This window comes from Pantherophis guttatus, chromosome 1, assembly GCF_059756535.1.
Source record: "Pantherophis guttatus breed Tessera chromosome 1, ASM5975653v1, whole genome shotgun sequence".
Classification (NCBI taxonomy): domain Eukaryota; kingdom Metazoa; phylum Chordata; class Lepidosauria; order Squamata; family Colubridae; genus Pantherophis; species Pantherophis guttatus.
Window position 1 is genome coordinate 346,876,498 of NC_142063.1, and position 21,288 is coordinate 346,897,785.

The 21,288-nt window shown below is 40.2% G+C and overlaps 1 protein-coding gene across 1 annotated transcript in view; it reads right to left on the reverse strand.

The window, feature by feature from the left end:
- CPD (carboxypeptidase D) overlaps positions 1-21,288 on the reverse strand; it is a 49,406-nt gene that overhangs the window by 26,463 nt on the left and 1,655 nt on the right. Inside the window, exons 2-7 of the mRNA XM_087890301.1 lie at positions 16,636-16,883; positions 10,866-11,008; positions 6,557-6,726; positions 5,147-5,511; positions 3,902-4,093; positions 704-871 (exon numbers count right to left, since the gene is read on the reverse strand). Coding sequence (XP_087746427.1) covers positions 704-871; positions 3,902-4,093; positions 5,147-5,511; positions 6,557-6,726; positions 10,866-11,008; positions 16,636-16,883 — 1,286 coding nt within the window. The remainder of the gene's footprint in view (positions 1-703; positions 872-3,901; positions 4,094-5,146; positions 5,512-6,556; positions 6,727-10,865; positions 11,009-16,635; positions 16,884-21,288) is intronic.

Here is a 21,288-nt window from a genome sequence, read left to right on the forward strand (position 1 = left end):
AGATAGCACCTGCTTGTTACTTGTTCTTAAACATCAAGAGCCAGACAGAGGAAATGTACTCAGCAAATGCCCCCCAGCAAACAAAAAAAAAAAAAGGGAGGGTGGGTGGGTGGGACTAGACGTTTCAGAAGAGCTACACAAAAAAAAAAAAACAGGGTTGGGCATACTTTAAAAATGAGTCTGGAGTTCTTTGGGTCTCATGCAAGCACAACACTTATGGGGCTACTTATTAAAACACACATGTCTTTTTTCCAGGTTTCCAGAAAACTGGGGGGGGGGGGAAGACAAATCTGTTTTAATAAATGTAATACAATTACTTTAATTTAATTACATTTTAAGCCGCCCAGAGTCCCTTTGGACAGCGAAATGGGAGGCGTATGAATTTAAGAAAAAATAAATGATAAACCAATCAATCAAGTAATTCAAGCAGCATTCTTTTCAATGCAATTTAAATCATTTTCAAAGTAACCCTAATAAGAGCACATGTGTTGAATCTGAACACTTCTTTAAAATTACAGGCTCTCCTGTGGATGATCTTGGCCAGCAATCCTGACTTGTAAGCTATTATCAGATAAAATTATGTAGTAAAAACATAATTTTCCCATGCATTGGTAAGTTTTCCTGCAGTGAGGCCTCAGGCTTACTGAGTCTAGAATAAAAGTGCTGTACATTTCCACACGAGCCGCTTTGCATTCCTCTTTACCTCCATGCAAATTGGCCGACAGCACAAAAGGGTAGGTCTTCAGCCAGTTCATCACAGCTATGGTTTCTGGCTGCAGGGGATCGGTGATTTGGACGAACTGATCCGGAAAGTTCCGATTCAAATCGTAGTTGTTGCTGTTGTTTCTTCCGAAAATTCCCGATACGTCTCCTGAGAAACAGAAGGGAGCCTGGTTGAACCATTTGTGCTTTATAGCGATTATCAATATCTATCCTTCCCTCACACAGAATTTGCACCTCTAAGTTAAGTGGGCAAAACAATGTTTTTTTCCGTAATTCTCCTTTACCAAGTTTTAAGAGATGTTATAATTATCAAGGGAGAAATGAAAACTGTCCCTAAAGACTTTACAGGTAGCCTCAACTTACGACCACACATGAGCTGAAAAATTTCTGTTGTTAAGCGAGGCATTTGTAAAGTGAATTTTTCTCCATTTTATGACTTCTCTTGCCACAGTTGTTAAGTGAATCACTGCGGTTGTTAAGTTAGTCACAAGGTTGTTAAGTGAATCTGGCTTCCCTCTTGACTTTGCTCGTCAGAAGGTCGCAAAAGGGGATCACTTGACCTTGGGACACTGCAACCGTCATAACTATGAACCAGCTGCCAAGTGTCTGAATTTTGATCAGGTGACCATGGAGATGCTGCAACGGTCATAAGTGTGAAAAATGGTCACAAGTCTCTTTTTTTCAGTGCAGTAACTTCAAATGGACACTAAATGAACTGTCGTAAGTCAAGGGCTACCTGTATTCATCTCAGAAACTTTAGAAGTCCTGCTTGTGGAAATCTACCTAATTGTATGAAGAACCACAAATTGTTGTTCACGTTGCTGCAATATCCTTTGGCCCCAAGCCAGTATAAACATTCATACTAATCAAACATTTCAATTTGGGAAAATCCTTTCTTTAGAAAGAATCCAAGGTGCAGCCGAACAAGCTACTGTTCAAACACCAAGTTGTGGCTTGCCAAACACGGCGTCAGCTATTGTCAAGTTTGGTCTCTTTCTTTCATGAATGACCTGGCTTTCATTGTTTCATCTTTCCACAGCCCCTATTTCATGGCTCTTGTACTAATAAATACTAAGCCTTCTTTTGTAGGGAGATTCTTAATCATCCAGGTCATGGTTGTCCCAAAGGTATTGTTCAAAAGGCTATCTTGGTTTTTTTTCCATGAAATTATTTTGCTTTTCATCCAAGAAGCTTCTACAGAATTGCTTTTCCAAAAGCCAACCGGATTTTCTTGGGTTTTTTTTCCCCTTGAAAACCTTTGCTTCTCATCCAGAAAGCTTCTTCAGTTCTTCTTCAGAACTGAAGAAGCTTTTTGGATGAAAAATGAAAGGTTTTCAAGGGGGGAAAAACCAAGAAAATCCGGTTGCCTTTTGAAAAAAAAAACACCTTCGGGACACTAAGCCTTCTTTCTAACTGTACTATTTGTTTGCTCTTGCGTAAACTGCGTGAATCATGCAGGATTCCCATCAGGTCAGACAGGAAGGGCATTGTACGGGTCTCGTCTGCTAAGGCAGGCATCCCCATCCCCCAATCCGTAGACTGGCACCAGATTGCGGCATGCCAGAAACCGGGCCACGCAAACAAGTGAAGCCCCATTCACGGGATGCAGGCAAGCATGCAAAACCACACCCTTTTCAGTCCGTGGAAAAACCTTTCTTCACGGAACCGGTCCCTGGTGCTCAAAAGTTTGGGGGGGCCTGTGTTAAGGAGTTCCCTGTGATTGGACCCAGGCAGTGAGAGCCTTTTCTACTGTGGCAGATCATGCACCCTGAGGTAAAACCTGGCCTGATCCATCTGGCCTTCCAGAGACATGGTTTTCCCCAACAGGCCCTGGATCCCTTGGGAACAGAGATGGATCTATTATGTCTGAGTTTTTCAACACTGTCCCAAGTTATATGCAGGTTTCCTGTTTTTATGGTTCTTTTAAGATGTGGTTTTATTTTTCTGTTTTTATTGCATGCCACACAATCCCATTCATGACTTGGGCAGCTGTATAAATTTAATAAGTAAGATTATACCTGCCAACTCCTTATTCACCCCTTTTTAAACTGATTGCTTCTCACCAATCCTCCATTGTTTTAGGGCTGCATTCAATGTTATTCCTTTGAAATCAATTAGCGAACTAAAATTTGAAGACTGCTTCCATTCAGCTATTTAAATTGCTGATAAAAATCTAATTAATCCAATTTCGAAACTGCCCATCTCCCTCACACAGGGACTTTGGGCAGTGTACAACTAAAGTATGAAAACATGAACAAAATGTATATAAAAATTGAAAGAGGCAAAGAGAATTAAAATTCCACATTAAAAGTTAATTGAAAGGCGGAGGGAGGGCCCTTAGGGCGCTAATCAGTCCCACATCGGCATGCTTCTCTGTGCACCCCAAGAAAAGCCATAAAGCCATGTTTTTATGCCTTTCTGGAAGGCCAGGAAAGTCGGGGCCTGCCTCACCTCTGGGAAGAGAACGTTTCACAGGGCAGGGGCAATGGCATGGAAGGCTTTCATCCTGGACCCTGCCAGCTGGAATTCTTTAGCCGACAGGTCTACAACATACCTTCCCTGCCTGCCTGGGCTGATGTAAACTTTCACTTCCTTTCTCTAGTGCTTTGCAGAGCTAAACCACGAAAGCAGGATGGTATATTGCTTAATGTAAAATGCCTGGTCACCATGGATCCTCTAAAACAGGGGTCTCCAACTTTGGCAACTTGAAGATTTGTGGACTTCAACTTCCAGAATTCCTCAGCCAGCAAAGCAAAGTGGCTGAGGAATTCTGGGAGTTGAAGTCCACAAGTCTTCAAGTTGCCAAGGTTGGGGACCCCTGCTCTAAAATGTCTGCTTAGTAATGTCTCATTTCCAAGAAGTAAAAGATCACTAAAGCTCAATGGCAAACCGCTTCTGCACTGTGGCCAGCAAAAAACGCATGAAAATGATCACAAAGAGTCAAGCTAAAATTGAGAAAGTCCTTACTTCTGTAATATGAGATAAATGAAGTACAATACAGAAAGATTAGGAAAAGGGATGAGTCAAGGAAAAGAAGAAATTCTGGGCTCTTTACGTACATTATGATTAAAGCCGAGTCACCTATGAGAAAAAGCTGAAGCCGTTTGCCTTATAAAATCACCACCTTTTCTTGGCCAACGCCTTTACTAGAAGTGTAAAAAGAAAGCTAGCATGCTACCTTCTACAGATTTCTCATAGCCATCGGGGTTCATCGATGGCATGATATGGATCCGAGTCTTTTGGATCAAGTCAGTCACTTCAGGATCGGTTCCGTAGTTCTTGCAGAGGTACTCAATGAGGTTGAGGAGCAATTCCCTTCCTACCACTTCGTTGCCATGCATATTGGCAATGTACTTGAATTCTGGTTCACCTGGAAGAGGAACAGAGATGCTTAGTTTAGCCATCGCATATAGGATGACGTGTAGAAGCTGAGATAAATCATACAAACATGGAGAGAGGGCGAGGGAGAGAGAGGGAGAAAGAGGGAGAAAGAGAAAGGGAGGGAGGGGGGAGGAATGACAGACAGACAGACAGATAGATGGGGAGGGGGGGAGAGAAAAATTTCAATTCTCTCTCCGTTTGGTCCAGATGTTAACATGAACTGAAAACACCATTCACAGCCCACCAAATGAATCCAAGCTTTGCTCATGCCACATGGGTTATACAAGACACTTAGATAACCTTCAAATGTATAAACAAGTGCCTTATAAATGCATACCTATCTAATGTTTTGGAACTGTAATTTTTTAAACATTTTTTATAATTAACATAAATTGCTTTATTGCTTTATTTAGGGCCAAACAAATGGTCTCTAATGTTAACAGAACCTACAATGGACATAAACCTTAGGAAGTGAAACTCATTTGGCCCAAAGAAGACTCTTTATTAAAAACTACATTTGAAATTATTGACAAAAGTTCAAAATTGAAACTAAAAATTCAAACTAAAATCCAAACAATTTGGCCTTAAAAAACAATTATTTTAAACTTAGAAGTCCATCGACATTTACTTCAGGAAGTCCTTCCTCAGGTTTGCAAAAGAAACATTTCAAACCCTCTTACTCTCCTACCCTATTTACAAAATTAACTTGATAGGAAAAACATATTAAAATGTAAATGCAGTAAAAACCAAAAATATGCAATGAAGAACTCTGAAAAGTTCCTCTCAACCTGCTAATTATAGGAACAGAATTAAAAATCGTAATACTCTACAATGGTATCACTGTACATTAATTATTGCATCTAGTTGGTTCTGATTATCGCAATTAAAATGATTATTTCAGACCAAATACATTAAAAATAATGAAAACTGGACCAATTCATTTATGAGGAAAGATTACAGGACCTTGTGACGGCAAAGTGGCAACGTGAGTTTGACACCCGTGATCTAGATCATGCAACAAAACTATATAATGGGAAGTTACCTGCTTCATGAATGCCTGGGTTATCCGATATCTCCATGGCATACAATTCCCTTTGCTCCACTGACTTGCCCACCGAGTAGAGTCGGGTGATGTTTGGGTACTCAGTGGCAAATTTCCTCAGAAAGATACCCATATCAGGGAAATGGTGATGGCGAAAATCATCCGGCTGGATCACCTGCCGAGCAGAGGCTGTTCTGTTTACAGCAGTGGTAGTTGCTGCACTGTCAAGAGAGTTGCTGGTGGTTATCAGAGCTTCCTTGGTGGGGCTGGAAGTCAACACTGTGACTGTAGGATGCAAGGAAAAGTCCACTACAGTTGCGTTTTCTTCCTTCACTTCAACGTTCTCCGTGGTGACTGGCAGGTAACTGATGGGGGAAAAAAAGAGAGAGAAGAATATGCTTTTAGGCTGACATTAGCTTCACCTGGCTTAAGAGCATTCCTAATAGAATTTACTAATTCCATTACTAAAGGTGGTCCCCGATTTACAACAGTTCATTCAGTGACTGTTGAAAGTCACTGGCACTGAAAAAGTGACTTAGGATCGTTTTTCAGAGTTACAACCTTTATAACATCCCTATGATCATGTGTTCAAAATTCAGGTGCTTGGCAATTGGTTCATATTTACGACCATTGCTGTGTCCCAAGGTCACGTGATCAACTTTTGTAACCTTCTGACAAGCAAAATCAATGGGGAAACCAGATTCACTTAATAACCAAGTTACTAGCGTACCAGCTGCAGCGAATCCACATAACAACTGTGGCAAAAAAGGTCGTAAAATGGGGCAAAATTCACTTAACAAATGTCTCACTTAACAACAGAAATTTTGGGCTCCATGGCAGTTGTAAGTCGAGGGCTACCTGTATTTATTCACCTTGAATATCATTCCCATTTTGTGAATGAAAAAAAATAATAAGACCAAATAGCAACGTTATTTCTCAACTGAAGAACCAAAATCAAGGGTTCCACATCAAAGCCCCATTTTTATGCCTGCTTAATTGCAAACCTCAGGCTGGCAGTGCAGCTGTTCCAAATCCTTCGCTCAATTCCCCTTAACAAAGGGAAGGCTTCTTAATTTAATTTAATTAATTTAATTTAATTTAATTAATTCAATTTATATGCTGCCCCTCTCCGAAGACTCAAGGCGGCTAACGAAGCCACCCTAGTCGCCCTTTCTCTTAACAAAGAAACACTGACGGTGCGGAGCTACTGTTGTTTCCTGATTTTCTATGTGCCTGTTTTTGTTGTTGTCCGCACTAGCAATGTGATTATACGACAGCGCCTGCCTAGTTTATGGCAAAATGAGACAACACAGTGAGATTGGCTTCTCATATTCCCTTAAAGCAGCTCCCTGCTAGAAGAAACTATGCCAAAAATAATGAACATGTCGACGCCATCTCCATATACTTTACCCCGGGACGGAAGCTGTGATATTATAGGTCCCAGGCACCAACAGTCTGTAATAGTCACCAAACTGTCCAGTCGTAATGTTGTGAGCAATTCCAGCCACAGCAATGGTTGCATTTTCCAAGGCAGCCCCAGTGACCGAATCTCTCACGAATCCTTTAATTCCAATGTGCACCTGTATTAAATAAATAAGAATTAGATCCAGAACACGTTGTAAATATATTCAGTATCATGAGGCTACATTATTCCTCTCATGTTCAGTAACTTGTTAATTTCATGCTAAGCGATCTGTGCAATATTCTTTTTTTTTTCTCATCCAAGGAAAGTTACAGGATGCTGTCAAGCTTGCACACAAAAATTAAATAAAATAAGGAATATAACGAGGAAAAATTGGCAGAGAATAGCACATTTCTTTCATAACAAGAGCAGCTAGGCAGTATCACCAGAAGGTTGGTATAAATCAAAACTAGTGCACCGATATACATGTAACTTGACAGTATTCTTGTGAATTTCTATATTATGAATTCTTCTACATAAAGTTCAGTATACTAGAAAGAGCATCTATATTAATCTTTAGATTGAAGAAAACATATCAGCTATGTTCACAGTTTCAGATTTCTTTTTCTGTAACCAGGGGATTGTTTCTGTCACAGCTACTGAAACGGAACACAGGCTGTCTTTCAAAAAACAAAATGCCAAGAAAAACAAAGAGGATGTGTGTTTTTGAGTCATGCTTACAAAAGCCAAAAGATGAATCAACTCAGCCCAATCTTACATATAAACATGCCATTTTTGTGCAGTGCTTCTGTCAAAATGCTTCACTCAAAACAGATGGTGAATTCATGTGGCTTTAAAATATAAAATTAAGTTCAAGAAAGTATGCAAAGCACATCATTATTTTAGGGCTATCGACAGGAACTTCAATAAATATTCATGTGGCAACTGGCAGGTATAAAAGGGAATGTTACGTTAAAATATTTGTTATCTAATATTATTGTGTTACTTTGTACTGATTTCATATTCAGCATTATTTACCATTCATTAATAAAACAAATGAGACAGAGTTGTCTTTCTTCATTACATCATTTCTTCTCTGATGTGACGTAACTATCTAATAATGGGTTGTCGCTTCGCAGTGAGGCAGTAGCCTACTTTTTTATACCTTGGTGGGGTTGAATATATTTTGCTTCCATTTCATAAAAGAGCTTAAGACAGAGCACATATTAAGAAGCTCACAGAGTAAAGTGAAAGAATTTCTTCCACAGCTAGAAGACTGAGGAAGGTATCAATAAATTTATGGCCAATTGCTGCCATTTATACAAAGTCAATTATTGATTTATGAGGACATGGCCGGAAAGCATCCTCAACAGAGCCCTTGTGGGAAATAAACAATACTATGCCTTTTATTTATTTATTAAATTTTTATCCTGTCTTTATTACTTTATAAGTTACTCAAATAAAGAGTCACTTTTGTTGAGATGGGTAGCATATAAATTTGACAGATATAAATAATACTCATTTTCCCCCCCTTCCCCGCCCCCCAACCATCCTGTGAGTTGAACTAGGCTGACAAAGAGAGTCTGGCTCAAAATCACCCAGTTGGTCTAACCAAACAGAGTAGGCAACAGGAGCTGAAACTATAATAAAGAGGGAGCAAAAGACAGCCTCAGGATAAGATATCAATATTTTAGACTTTACAGTTACGGTTTCTAAATGTGTTTTATGCATGGTCCTAAATATTTCTGTAAAAGATGAAAAAGGGAAGAGATTTATAAACATGATCACTATACCCTGGCAGAGTGAATTATCAGAACAAGTTCAGGCAGGTTTCATATGCCTTAAGCCATTTGGTTTAAAAATAAAGACCTTCTCCTCGGGGAACTCAGATGAAAGAAAACTATTTCCATGCCTAAAGGATTTCATGCAACGGATTGAGATACCTGAGTGCTCTGCTCTGCAGTGTATGACAGGGTGACTAATTCCCTGAGACCTGTAAAAAACAGTAATGCTGAAAACAGTGACAAACCATGATCTGTCCCTGTTTTAACTGATACTTCAGCAACCTTGTGGTGACTGCCAGGCTGCAACTTTCGGGATAATTTTAGTATATGCACAACAAATAGATGACAGGTGCAGGCTGGATGAAAACTCATTTTTCCTTTAGCTCCTCTGATATTGAAAGGGGGTTCCTATGCAGTTATAATTATTGGAAAAAGAAAATTATCAATGCTATTGCCGACATATGAGCAGCTCAACATTGCCAGCACCCCGTGCTACATTCAAGAAGGACAAATGACTCTTTAAGCAGAGCTAATCCTTTCGTCTAGATCTGGACAACACCCTGAACCATTTCGTTGTATGCAACGAAATTTCATTTTAACGTATGCTGATTAGTGTACATTCAAAGTGGCAATAAAGTTATTCTAAGTTCTAACCACAGATTACACAGATTAGTTCCAAGCTGCAAAGGATACTGATTGTGATTCACAGCCACCGAAGTGATGAAGTTTCTAGGATTAGGATACAATAATCTGAACTGTAAATCCATGGAATGGCTTAATATATCAAGTCTGTATAGTCAGTGGTTGGCTCCATGATCAGCCAATCTTTAATCAGACCTTGAAAGGTAGGGTTTGCATATACTTGACTCTAATACAGGTAGTCCTCAACTTATAACAGTTCATTTAGTGACCGTTTGAAGTTACAATGGCACTGAAAAAAGTGACTTATGAACATTTTTCACACTAATGACCATTGCAGCATCCTCATGGTCATCAGACTTACATGTAAGCCGAATCTCCAGCATGGTTTCCTGACGTTTGCTTGCTCTTGGCTGTCATAGAAAGGGGGAGGGGGGCGTTGGGCATTTGGGATGGGGAAGTGAGCCATCCCATGAGAACTGGATGGGAGGTTTGCACTCACGCGTGCTGAGTGGAATTGTTTATACTTCTTCATGGCTAACCATCCTGAGACCCCAGGGGTGAGAAATACCTGCAGAGGAGCTTTCCCATAATATCTTACTGGTCGTTGGTTGGCCTCTTGGTGCTGGGACCCCGGGGAGAGGGACTTGGGGTGACTTTCAATGTGTAACTTTCAGGTGGTTTGTTTCAGATCTTGCCTTGCTTTTGCTGCTATCAGTTCATTCTTAGTAAAAGTACGGGTACCTCTTCTCTAAATCAATGGAGTCGGGGGGTTTCTTTCTTAGGGTCTGAAGGGAGGCATCCCTGACATTTACATTCAAACACTTGGCAACTGACTCAGATTTATGACAGTTGTGTGTCCCGGGATCGTGTAATCCCCTTTTGAAACCTGACAAGCAAAGTCAATGGGGAAGCCAGATTCACTTAACAACCATGTGACTAATTTAACAACTGAAGTGATTCACTTAACAATGGTGGCAAGAAAGGTCGTAAGATGGGGCAAAACTCGCTTAACAAATTTCTCACTTCTCATAAATTTTGGACTCAATTGTGGTCGTAAATCGAGAATTACCTGTAATCAATAGCTGAATACAAGAAACACCATTTAGTCTGATGTGTGAATAATTACCAGTGTTGACTTTAGATATGAGAGAGAGATCAGGACAGAAGGTAACTTTGAAAGAACTACGTGTAACTCTTGAGATAAAGTATTTTTGAGGATATTTAAATATTTCTTAGCACACACAGAGCTACAGTGAAAAACCTGAGAGAATTTAGATAATACAAGTGACACTGGATAAAGCTTGTGAAGATCCAACCAAATACCTTTACTCTGGGCAAATGAAAGAAAAAGAACTTGAGAGAGGAAAAAAAAAATACTTATTCCCTGCTTAGTTGGGTAATTGTTAAATGTGTTAAGAGTGATAAGAAACTGAGACAAAGATCTGATTAATACAGATCTGATTATGGCTTGCTTAGCCATTAATTTAATAAATAGGATATGATTAACTGGAATTACAAAATTGCTAAAACCAAACACGCTTATTATTACAGCTTAGTATATATCTCTAAACCAAAGTCTTTTTGTGATTTGAAACAAAGAAATTCAAACATGGATCAGTGACACTTCCTTCTCTTTAAATGTTGCCTGAATTTTGGTCTACCACAATAATACGAACCTTAAAAACTGTGTACTTGATCCAATTTATGAGTCAAAAGGGATTAGGCAGAGCTGACATTCTGACTAACAAGAAGCATATTCAAAATCTGCAGGCAAAAAACACCCTGACCAAGATGAATAAAGTCTTTTCATTTTCCAGAACAAAGACAGACTCAAATATACATGGATTGTTTGGCAAACATAGTCAAGAAGGGAGTTAAAGTCAAATCTTACTTTTTCAATGAAAGTGAGCAAAGATTCCCGGTTATTCAGCCATTCTTGCTCAAGCTGAGAAGCTGGTGGGTATTTGCAACAGGAAAGTTCAAATGTGACCTCAAAGCAGTTAGCCCAAACATAGTTATAATCTTGCATTCCACCTAAGGAATTTAAAGAAAGAATCGTGAAATAATGAAGCAAAGAACAATCTTTTGCATCAACAGACTTCTCTTCACATGATTTCAAATTAGTATCTTTCAGTAGGCAGGAAAACCCATTTGTGCAAATGAAAAAAAAAGGTCTCAACTTTCAAAGAAACAAAGGACCGTTTAGGAGGGGAAAAAACAGAAAGGTATCTGCTACTTTAAAAATAACAATTGGAATTTTGAGATCATGCAGCTTCCCTATTTGTCATATGTGATCATGTTTACAAAAAAACCTTAACAGGTTAATAAGTAGGAGTCCTGATTTTTCATTATGTCTGAGGCATTTTACTATCTCATATAATTTTTATCCCTCACTCAATTTAAAGAAGAGTGGGATTGTAGATTCATACATACACTCATACACACACATTTTTTGAAAAACTAATAATAAAGTGCATGTCCCTCCCATTTTTATCATTATTACACTCCTATTAAGTAGGTTAAGATGTACCTATCTAAAAAATGTACCTATCCCAAGTCCCAAAGAAAGTTAATCAGAACTTGAAAAACAAGGTGTCTCTGTTCCAATGCTAATTTAACATGACATTAGCTCTTAAGGTTAGCAAAATAACTTTTCCAGATTTCAAAGCAGGAGGGCCAAATTTGGCAGTAAAAAGATAAACAGATGAAAGTGCACCCTGGACAAATATGAAATTTTGCTCTTATAGCAAAGTCATATAGCAAATCCTTGTTCTTGGCACATTTAAAATGCAACGTTAAAAAAATATATGTGCAGTGTTCATTTAGCAACTGCCTCATTTAGCAACCATTCGCAGTTACAACAATGCTGTAACTTTCAATGGACAAACAGCTAGAAAACACTCACAGAATTATGTTTTTATAGAGGACAACTGTGGTGGGATTACTATATGCTCAAAAGTGGGAAAGTTCAATTCTACCCTCAATACAGGAATAGTCGGTGAAAATGTTGGAGTTTGCACAGATGGCTAACTTGACTTCTTTGATCAGAGAAAAGACAATATATTTATGACTGGAAACCTTGTGTAGATTTTTTTTGCATGAAATAAAAAAAAAGCAATTTGTGGCTTTGATGATTAGGAAAAAAGATCTAGATAATGGAAATAATTAGTATGTTTTGTAATCATAACAGTAAGAGATAACCTTGCAATTACAAAATACTTATATTTGCTGCAAAGGAAGTTTGCAGCATCCCACAGTCATGTGATCGCAATTCACGATGGTTTTTGAGGAAACAGATTGTCTGCATCCTTTCTGGTTGGGGCTCCTGCCAGGTATAGTACTGAGTCATTTGTAGAGGGCCTTTGGAAAACAAGGATGGGGGGAGTCTATGGAGCTTCTCTGCCATCCAGGTCATGGTTGTCCCAAAGGTGGATTTTTTGAAGAGGCAACTGGACTTTCTAATTTTTCATTGAAGACGTTTCGCTTCTCATCCAAGAAGCTTCTTCAGCTCTGAGTTGGGGCCTCGTTTTTGGCCTGAATGGCTTCTTGCAGTACTTTATTGGCCAAAACGGGGCATGGGGGCCACACGCGCCCCCCCGTGCCTCATTTTCACCCTCCATGCCCTCTAACAGCACTCTGCCATCCAAAAACGGGCTGTGTGGAGGCCTCCCGAGGCCCCCATGCAGCCTGTTTTTGGCCTTCCTGGCCTCAAGCAGCACTCTGCTGACCAAAAACGGGCTGTGCAGCCCATTTTTGGCCAGCTGAGTGCTGCAGGAGGCCAGGGAGGCAGAAAATGGGCTGTGGGGAGGGGGGGCGCACATGGCCCGATTTGGCTGGCCGAGACATCGCAGGCCTGTCCTTTGATATTTCCAGGCTGGCCCCATGGGCTGGATCTAAGCACCTCATAGCCCTTGAGTTTGACACCCCTGGGTTAAGCAATGTCTCATTTTACTGGACCAAGGAATCATGCCTTGTCTACTGCAGCATCTGCCATGTAGAAATTTGCCCCCTGAGATCTAGAACAGCGGACCCCAACCTTTGGGGTGCCAGGGACTGGATCCATGGAGCGGTTCTTCCGTGTACTGGAGGTGGCGTGGTTTTGCATGCTGCCTGCATCCCACAGATGGGGTTTCACTTGTTTGCGTGGCCCTGTTTCTGGCATGCTGCAGACCTGGGGTTGGGGACCCCTGATCCAGAAGGTCCCCTGGCTTTCCCAAAGACCTGGCTAAAACCCAGACACCGAGCCAGAATGCTAGTTGAGCTTAATATAGGTGTGGCTGGGTTAGTGTGCTATGAGTATTTTAGTGTTGTGTCTTTTGTCTAGAATGGTCGAGATTTCATTATATTGTTTCAATTTTCAATTGTTAGGCTCTCAGTATTCATATCCAAGATGGGCAGCCGTGGGAATTTTCCAAGTAGATAATTAGCTTTATGTAACATGGGAAAATGTCTAAAGGACTTAAAGAGGTACTGTAAATACTACAGTGCCAAGGAAGATTTTCTCTTAAGCAAGCACACAAGTTTTGAAGTTCACATATACTAACAGATCTGCTTATAAAAATGAGCAGCACCAGTTTGTCATATTATAATTATTTTAATGAAGAGAGAAACAGATTGCAAGGTTTGTACCCAATAAATGCTGTGAAGCACAAAAAAGCAGGAATCAGGAAACACGGTTGGGAACAGCTGGTGTCTGTGATATACGTTTTTAAAGAGAACTACAATTTAAAAACACATTGCATATAAGAAAATGAAGTAGAAGGAAAAAGAAAAAGGAAAACTGAGACGCAAAACCTAACCTTTGTTTCAAGTATTATTACTGCTGCCATAAAATATAGCATGTTTTTGAGTTTTAGGTTTGTGATATTTTAATGTTGTTCTTGTTTATTGTCAGATGTTGTGAATTATAGCAGTATACTTTAAAAAAATGTTTCCCATCAGGAGCCTTATGATAAGTGGTGAGGGATTGTGGGACTTTTATTTCAAAATACCTGGAGGGCATCACACTGCTTGTTATATATAAAATGTGCGTTTTGGATTTAATTTCTTTTTAACTTTTTCATTAGATGTTTTTTACTGTTGTGAGCCACCCTGAGTCCAGCTGGAGATAGGGCAGCATATAAATCTCATAAATAAATAAATAAATAATAAATAAATTTTCCTGTTATGATAGCAAAGAATTAACTGACAATTCATAGTTTTCTACCTAACAGATGTATTTGTAAATACAAAAAAAAAGAAATTATGCTTCTTCAAGGATATCCTGTTTGAGCTGAGTAATAATTTTAAGTTTTACAATTATTTACTCATTCTATTTCCTTGTACGGTACATTAAACCCAGCAATCCTTGTAAATATAATTAGCTCATATCTTATTCCACTATTTGGGTGTGTTCGCTATGATGAAAGAGAGAGAGAGAAATGGGGGCTATAACAGGAAAAGGAGATAATGATTACTGATAAAAAGAGATGGCTTTATTTAAGACATTCGGCCAATGTAAAAATCTGCTGACTAAATTATTAAATTTTAAATTATTACAATTAAATCTTTAGCTTTATTAAGAAAAAAGTTATTTTTCTCATTAGATCTGACACCCACCTATCTTACTTAAGACAAAATTAATGTAGTCCTTATATAAAACTATTAATAGGCATAATTTATGGCTTCAAAATATTATTTCTTTTCCATTGATAACAATGAACTAATTTTATTTTATTTTGATAATTAGACTTTGAAATATGGAAATGTCTGTTTATCACTAATTTAGATGAAGTCATTGAAAAAGAAATCAGAATGTAGGTTTAGAGCATTTAATTAGAATAAAAAATACGTATGCTTCTTTAACCCAACATAAAGAATAATATAAAGAGACTCTAAATCCTAAATCTAAACAAGTCATACTTAATTCAATCCATTTTTAATTTAATCAAATTTATAGGCTAAATTAAACAAATTTATAGGCTAAATTAAACATTTTGTAAGCTGCCTATTTCTAGGCAGCTTACAAAATGTTAAACAATTATATTATTTAAACTTTAATAAAAAATTATCAAAAAAAAAAAAAAACACCCCCCACACACATACAGTATTAAAGACAACAAAACCAACTACAGAATTGCAAAAAAAGAAATCAGGAATATATAGGTTGAGGTTACGTAGAAATGTCTATTGTATTAGAAATCAGCTACCAAACACATCCTGTACAGATATTTTTAAACATTCTTTCAGTTAGATATTAGATGTTCTTTGTGATGCTGAATGTATTTTCAGGATCACAAATAATTTTAACTAATTGAACATGCTTGTTCAGCTGCTTTACCAAAGCTAACCATTGGCATAACATACAGAATATGCAATCCTTTGTTCAATCAACAGCAACATCGAAAGCACGTAATTAGCCATGAAAATACCTGTCACACATAGAGACATCAGCACAACAGATTTTGTAATTTTTTTCTCTAATGTGTTAAATGCCTCAACATATCTACTTTTCTTCATGAAGAAACCTTACTATTCATAAGATTGGAATATAATATTTTCCTTGTTTTCCTGCTCTTCTATGTGCTTTTGCAATCTATCCTAGCAGTTGAGTATTTCATAAATTATTGCAACAGAAGCCTGGGTCTCATTCTTCCTTGTGAAAGGCCTGGATGAATAACCAGGGCTTCATGGTTCTTACCAGCAGAATAGAGTGTGTGTGTGTGTGTGTGTGTGTAGGGGGTTATCTAGTTTTTTTTGGGGGGGGGACCTCATTCTTTAGGTTCTACTACAGAAGGAATATTTCTAGGGTTCCAATACACGATATTTAATTGAAGGTATTGGAAATGTGCCAACCCTGCAGGATCTAACTACCTAGGCAGATACTGAAGGAGACAGATTTACTGCTTTCTGGATCAAAGAGACTTTCAGACTGTCATTCATTTCTTGTCAGTTACAGCTTGACTACTGCAGCACACTCTACGTGGGCTACCCTTGAAGACCCCCCAGAAACCTCAACTGGTCCTACGTGCAGGGGTGGGCATGACTCAATATGCCCATGTAACACTTCTGCTTCACAAGCTGCAGTGGTTTGATGGTTTACTTCTGAGCACAATTCAAAGTGCCGGTTATTCCTCATAAAGCCGACATTCCCCAGGGAAGGCTTACTTGCAAGACAATCTATTTCCCATATTAATCAGAATAAGACCGGCTGCATCCATCCATCCATCTTCAAGTGTAATGTATAGCATTCTTCTAACTTTGCAGATCCAGAGGAAACCTCAACCAATTGCAAAATGCCCAAACAAGCCATACAAGTGCTTTGGCTTAACAATTGCAATGATTCACCTAACAACGGTGACAAGAAAAGTCGTAAAGGAGGGAAAAACTCAATTAAATGTCTCACTTAGCAACATAAATTTTGGGCTCAATTGTGGTTGTAACTCGAGGATTAGTTACACTAGTTAAACCCGATGGTTTCTTGATATATTGCTTTACTGTGTACAACAATGACATTTAAACAAGCAGAATCAAATAGCCACAACTGGCCCTGTTGCTAGGATACTTCCTTTTCGGTAGCGTATTTCTCTATAAGGCAGTTTATTTCCAACATTATCTATGCCGCTCTACATCGAAAGGCTCCGATCCATTAGCTGGCAGTCAAGTCAAGTTGCGCAACCTACCTGCTACATCATACCACTGAGCTCCGTTGGTGATGCCATCTTTGAAGGTTTCTTTCTCTTCCCCAGGACAGTTTGGGGTGCCTGTTTTCATGATGGGATGGTTTGATGCGTAGGCTTTGGCTAGGTATTTGAAAACTTCGTCGTCAGCCGATTTACTGTATATCCCAGAGGACTTGTGCGACTTTGAGTCATCAAATGGATAGCTTGCAACAACAGTTCCCCCATGAAAGTTCCCAGAAAGCACAAACCTGTATTTTAAAAAAACAAAAACGAAACAGAACAACAATAATAAAAATCTCAGCAGTTTGGAGGTAAGGAGTATTTATTTTCCTACCAAAGTAGTTGTGTTTGAATCAGCCACAGCAAATTGCAGAAATGTCAATGGATACCTGAAAGCTATGTAACCTCACAATGAAAAAGAGGGAATGCTCTAAATATAGTGGATCGATTGCAGCAGATAAGGAGATTCTATTTAAATATTGGCTCTTTTAGTTACTTTCTTTCCAGCAGTACAAAAAGGATATGATACCTTTCAATGTTAAGCGAGCTGGCATCAAAAGAATTCTTTTGAAGAAATTGCTGTGTGCCAACCAGAACATTGGTGTTCTGGTGTTCAACAACCAGTCGGTGTTGGCAGGGGGGCAAAGATCGACCCTGAGGCGCCTTGTGTGTGGGGTGCCACAAGGGTTGGTTCTCTCGCCCCTTCTGTTCAACATTTATGTGAAGCTACTGGGTGAGATCATCCGTGGTTTCAGGGTGAAGTACCACCAGTACGCTGATGACACTCAGTTGTACATCTCCACCCCGGGCCACCCCAATGATGCCCTTGAAGTGATGTCCCGGTGCCTGGAGGCTGTGCGGATCTGGATGGGGAGAAACAGACTCAGGCTCAACCCGTCCAAGACCGAGTGGCTGTGGTTTCCGGCGTCCCGATATAGCCAGTTGGTGCCATCACTGACTATTGGGGACGAGTCGCTGGCCCCCACAGAGAGGGCTCGCAACTTGGGTGTCCTCCTGGATACACGGCTGTCTTTAGAAGAACATCTGACGGCTGTGGCCAGGGGGACTTTTTATCAGGTTCGCCTGATTCGCCAGTTGCGTCCCTTTCTGGATCGGGACTCCTTATGCACGGTCACTCACGCCCTCATCACTTCCCGCCTGGACTACTGCAATGCTCTCTACATGGGGCTCCCCTTGAGGAGCACTCGGAGGCTATAACTGGTGCAGAAGGCAGCCGCACGGATAGTTATGGGAGCGACATGGCATTCCCATGTAACACCTCTCCTGCGCGAGCTGCACTGGCTCCTGGTGGTCTTCCGGGTGCGCTTCAAGGTATTGGTTACCACCTTTAGAGCGCTCCATGGTTCAGGACCTGGGTACCTACGAGACCGCCTTCTGCCACCGGTAGCCTCTCACCAGACAGTACGCTCCCACAGAGGGGCTCCTCAGGGTGCCGTCGGCCAAATAGTGTCAACTGGCGGCCCCCAGAGGGAGAGCCTTCTCTGTGGGGGCACCTGCCCTTTGGAACGAGCTCCCCCCGGAGATACGGAGGATCCCGGATTTACACACCTTCCGCCGCGCCCTCAAGACTTTTTTATTCCAACAAGCTGGGCTGGCCTAACTTTTTTAATTGGTTAATTTTAATTTATTTTTAAAAATAGGGGTGTTTTAATTAGTATGGGCCAAATTTATTTAATACATTTTGAATTGTTTTTTTAAATTTTATATTGTATATGTTTTATCGGCTGTTCACTGCCCTGAGTCCTTCGGGAGTAGGGCGGTATATAAATCTAATAAATAATAATAATAATAATAATAATAATAATAATAATAATAATAATAACAACAACATTATATATTGAAAAATTATTGACAGGATTCACGTTTATTAATTCCTTCACTAATTTATTTATAGGCTACTTTTAAAACTGAAGCATTTGTAAGGAAATCAATCAATCAGAATAAAGCTGGAAGGCACCTTGGGTGATCTTCTAATCCAGCCCGTTCAAGCAAGAGACCATATACCATTTCAGACAAGTGACTGTCCAGTCTCTTCTTAAAAACCTCCAGTGATGAAGGACCCACAACTGATTAATTGTCCTCACTGTTAGGACATATTAAAAAGGTTGTTTTACTGTCTGTAAGCCTCTTAGAGTCATGTTATCAATGAGATGGGCGACATATAGATTTAAATAAATAAAGAGAGTCCTGGGGGACTCTATTTCAGTATTTGAGGGGCTGCCACAAAGAGGGGGGTCAACCTCTTCTCCCTGAAGGCAAGACAAGACACAACGGATGGAAACTCTGGAATTGAGGAGAAACTTCTTAACAGTGAGGACAATTAACCAATGGAACAGCTTGCCACCAGATGTTGTGAGTGCCTCATCACTGGAGGTTTTTAAGAAGAGTCTAGACAGTCACTTATCTGAGATGGTATAGGTTCTCCTGCTTGAGCAGAGGTTGGACTAGAAGACCTCCAAGGCCCCTTTCAGCTCTGTTCTACTCTATTCCTCTCGCTTGGCCTGCTTGATATGGCAATGAAGGAGCTTAACGAGGAGCAGGCAGACCCACATTCTATCTCCTCTCAGCTCCTTGGGGGATTCTACACAAGTCCCTCACTATCAGCCTCAGAACCATTGAAGGATGGTGGAGAAATTGCAATACTTGACTAGGAGTAGGGAGACCCAGGTTGTGTTCCCTCCCCAGCTAATAAGCTGCATGGGTGACCCCCTCCACATCCAATTTTTTAAAGATTATTGTAAGAGAAAATAGGACTCATATGCACGTCAAAAAGGAGACTGGGAGTTCCAGTTCACACTTAGCCATGAAAGGCAGTTTGGTGGCTTTGAGCCAATCACCAGGAGCCAGTGAGTTCTAGTCCGACCTTAGGCATGAAATCCAACTGGGTGACTTTGGGTCAGTCCCTCCCTCTCAGCCCAACCCACCTCACAGGGTTGTTATTTTGGGGAAAACAGGAGGAAGAAGGAATATTAGGTACACTGACGGTCTTAAGTTATTGAGGTGCATCAACATTTCATTTCAAGATGAGCCATTGTGTATGCAAAAAAAATGACAATCAAGTTTATCTAACTTATAGAGCCGTGATGGTGAACCTGTGGCACGTGTGCCAGAGGTGGCACACAGAGTCCTCTGTGGGCACGTGCGCCATCGACAGCTGCTCTTCTGGTTTCTGGGGCACACATGCACCCTGGCCACCTGGTCTTTGTGGACGCTGGAGCACTGGAAAACGGCCTGAAAAACGGGCATGCACACGCTGGCCAGCTGGTCTTTGGGTTTCCAGCGCTCCAGCATGCGTGCATGCACATGATTCCGGTTTGGGCACTCAGTGCTGAAGAGGTTCGCCATTACTGGACTAGGCAAAAGAGACTATCACTCAGCCCCAAAAGGAAGCAAAAAACCCGGAAGCACCTCTCCATCAGCAATCAGCACCCAAATCAGCATAGATTAACTCCAAGGTTAACATCAGACCACCAATCAAGTAAACATTACCCCAATCAAGAAACTGCCGAAGAAGCCAACAGGAAGCAGTTCAACCAAAGAATCTCTAAGACCACCCCCACCAACACTGACAGGGCAAGACACAAGAATATAAACTGACAGCAAACTCCTTACTAGCACTGATGATGTTACCTAGATGGGTCATGAAATGTCTGCAAGAAAACAAGCAAGCTCAGGGAGCACCAAGGACCCCTCATGCCAACCTTGAGTTACAAATATTCTTTTATATACATACACACACACATATATATATATGCACATACATGCGTGTGTGTGTGCCTTGACTTACACCAATAACCATAACATTGTAACTAATAAAGTTACAATGACATTGAGTGACATGATTATTTTTCACACATACAACTGTTGCAGCATCCCCTTGGTCATGTCACTTTTCAGTGCCGTTGTAACTTCGAATGGTCACTAAATGAACTTGTCAGTCAAGGACTATGTGTGTGTGTATGCATGTATGTACATATGTGTGTACACACACACACAAAATTATATGTAAGTGCTGCCTTATTCCTAGTTGTGGTGGGCACACCCCTCTTAGTTGGGCAGTACAACTTCTGGTTTAATATATATATATTACCGTGTTTCCCCGAAAATAAGACCGTGTCTTATATTTTTTTGAAAAAAGCGCTTGGCCTTATTTTCAGGGAGGTCTTATTATTTTGAGGCACATGGAGCAAGACGGGGCTCTTCTTGCCATCTTACCTGATTTCCAGCTCTGTCTCCCTAACCCTAACCAGAGGAAATGGCGGGGACCGGCTGTGCATGCGTTTAAATATTTTCAGGGAGGGCTTATTTTCGGGGGGGGGGCAACTTATTTTAGTGCACATGCTCAAAAGCCCAATTGGGCTTATTATCAGGGGATGTCTTATTTTAGGGGAAACAGGGTATACATACACATATACATAAACCCTCTTTCCTCTAAAATAAGATATTCCCTGATAATAAGCCCAATCGGGCTTTTGAGCACAAGCACTAAAATAAGCCCCCCTGAAAATAAGTCCTCCCCAAAAATATTTAAATATATATGTAGCCAGTCTCCACTATTTCGTCTGGTTTCCTCCTCTGGCGCCCCCAAAAAATAAGACCTCCCTGAAAATAAGACCAAGTGCTTATTTCGGG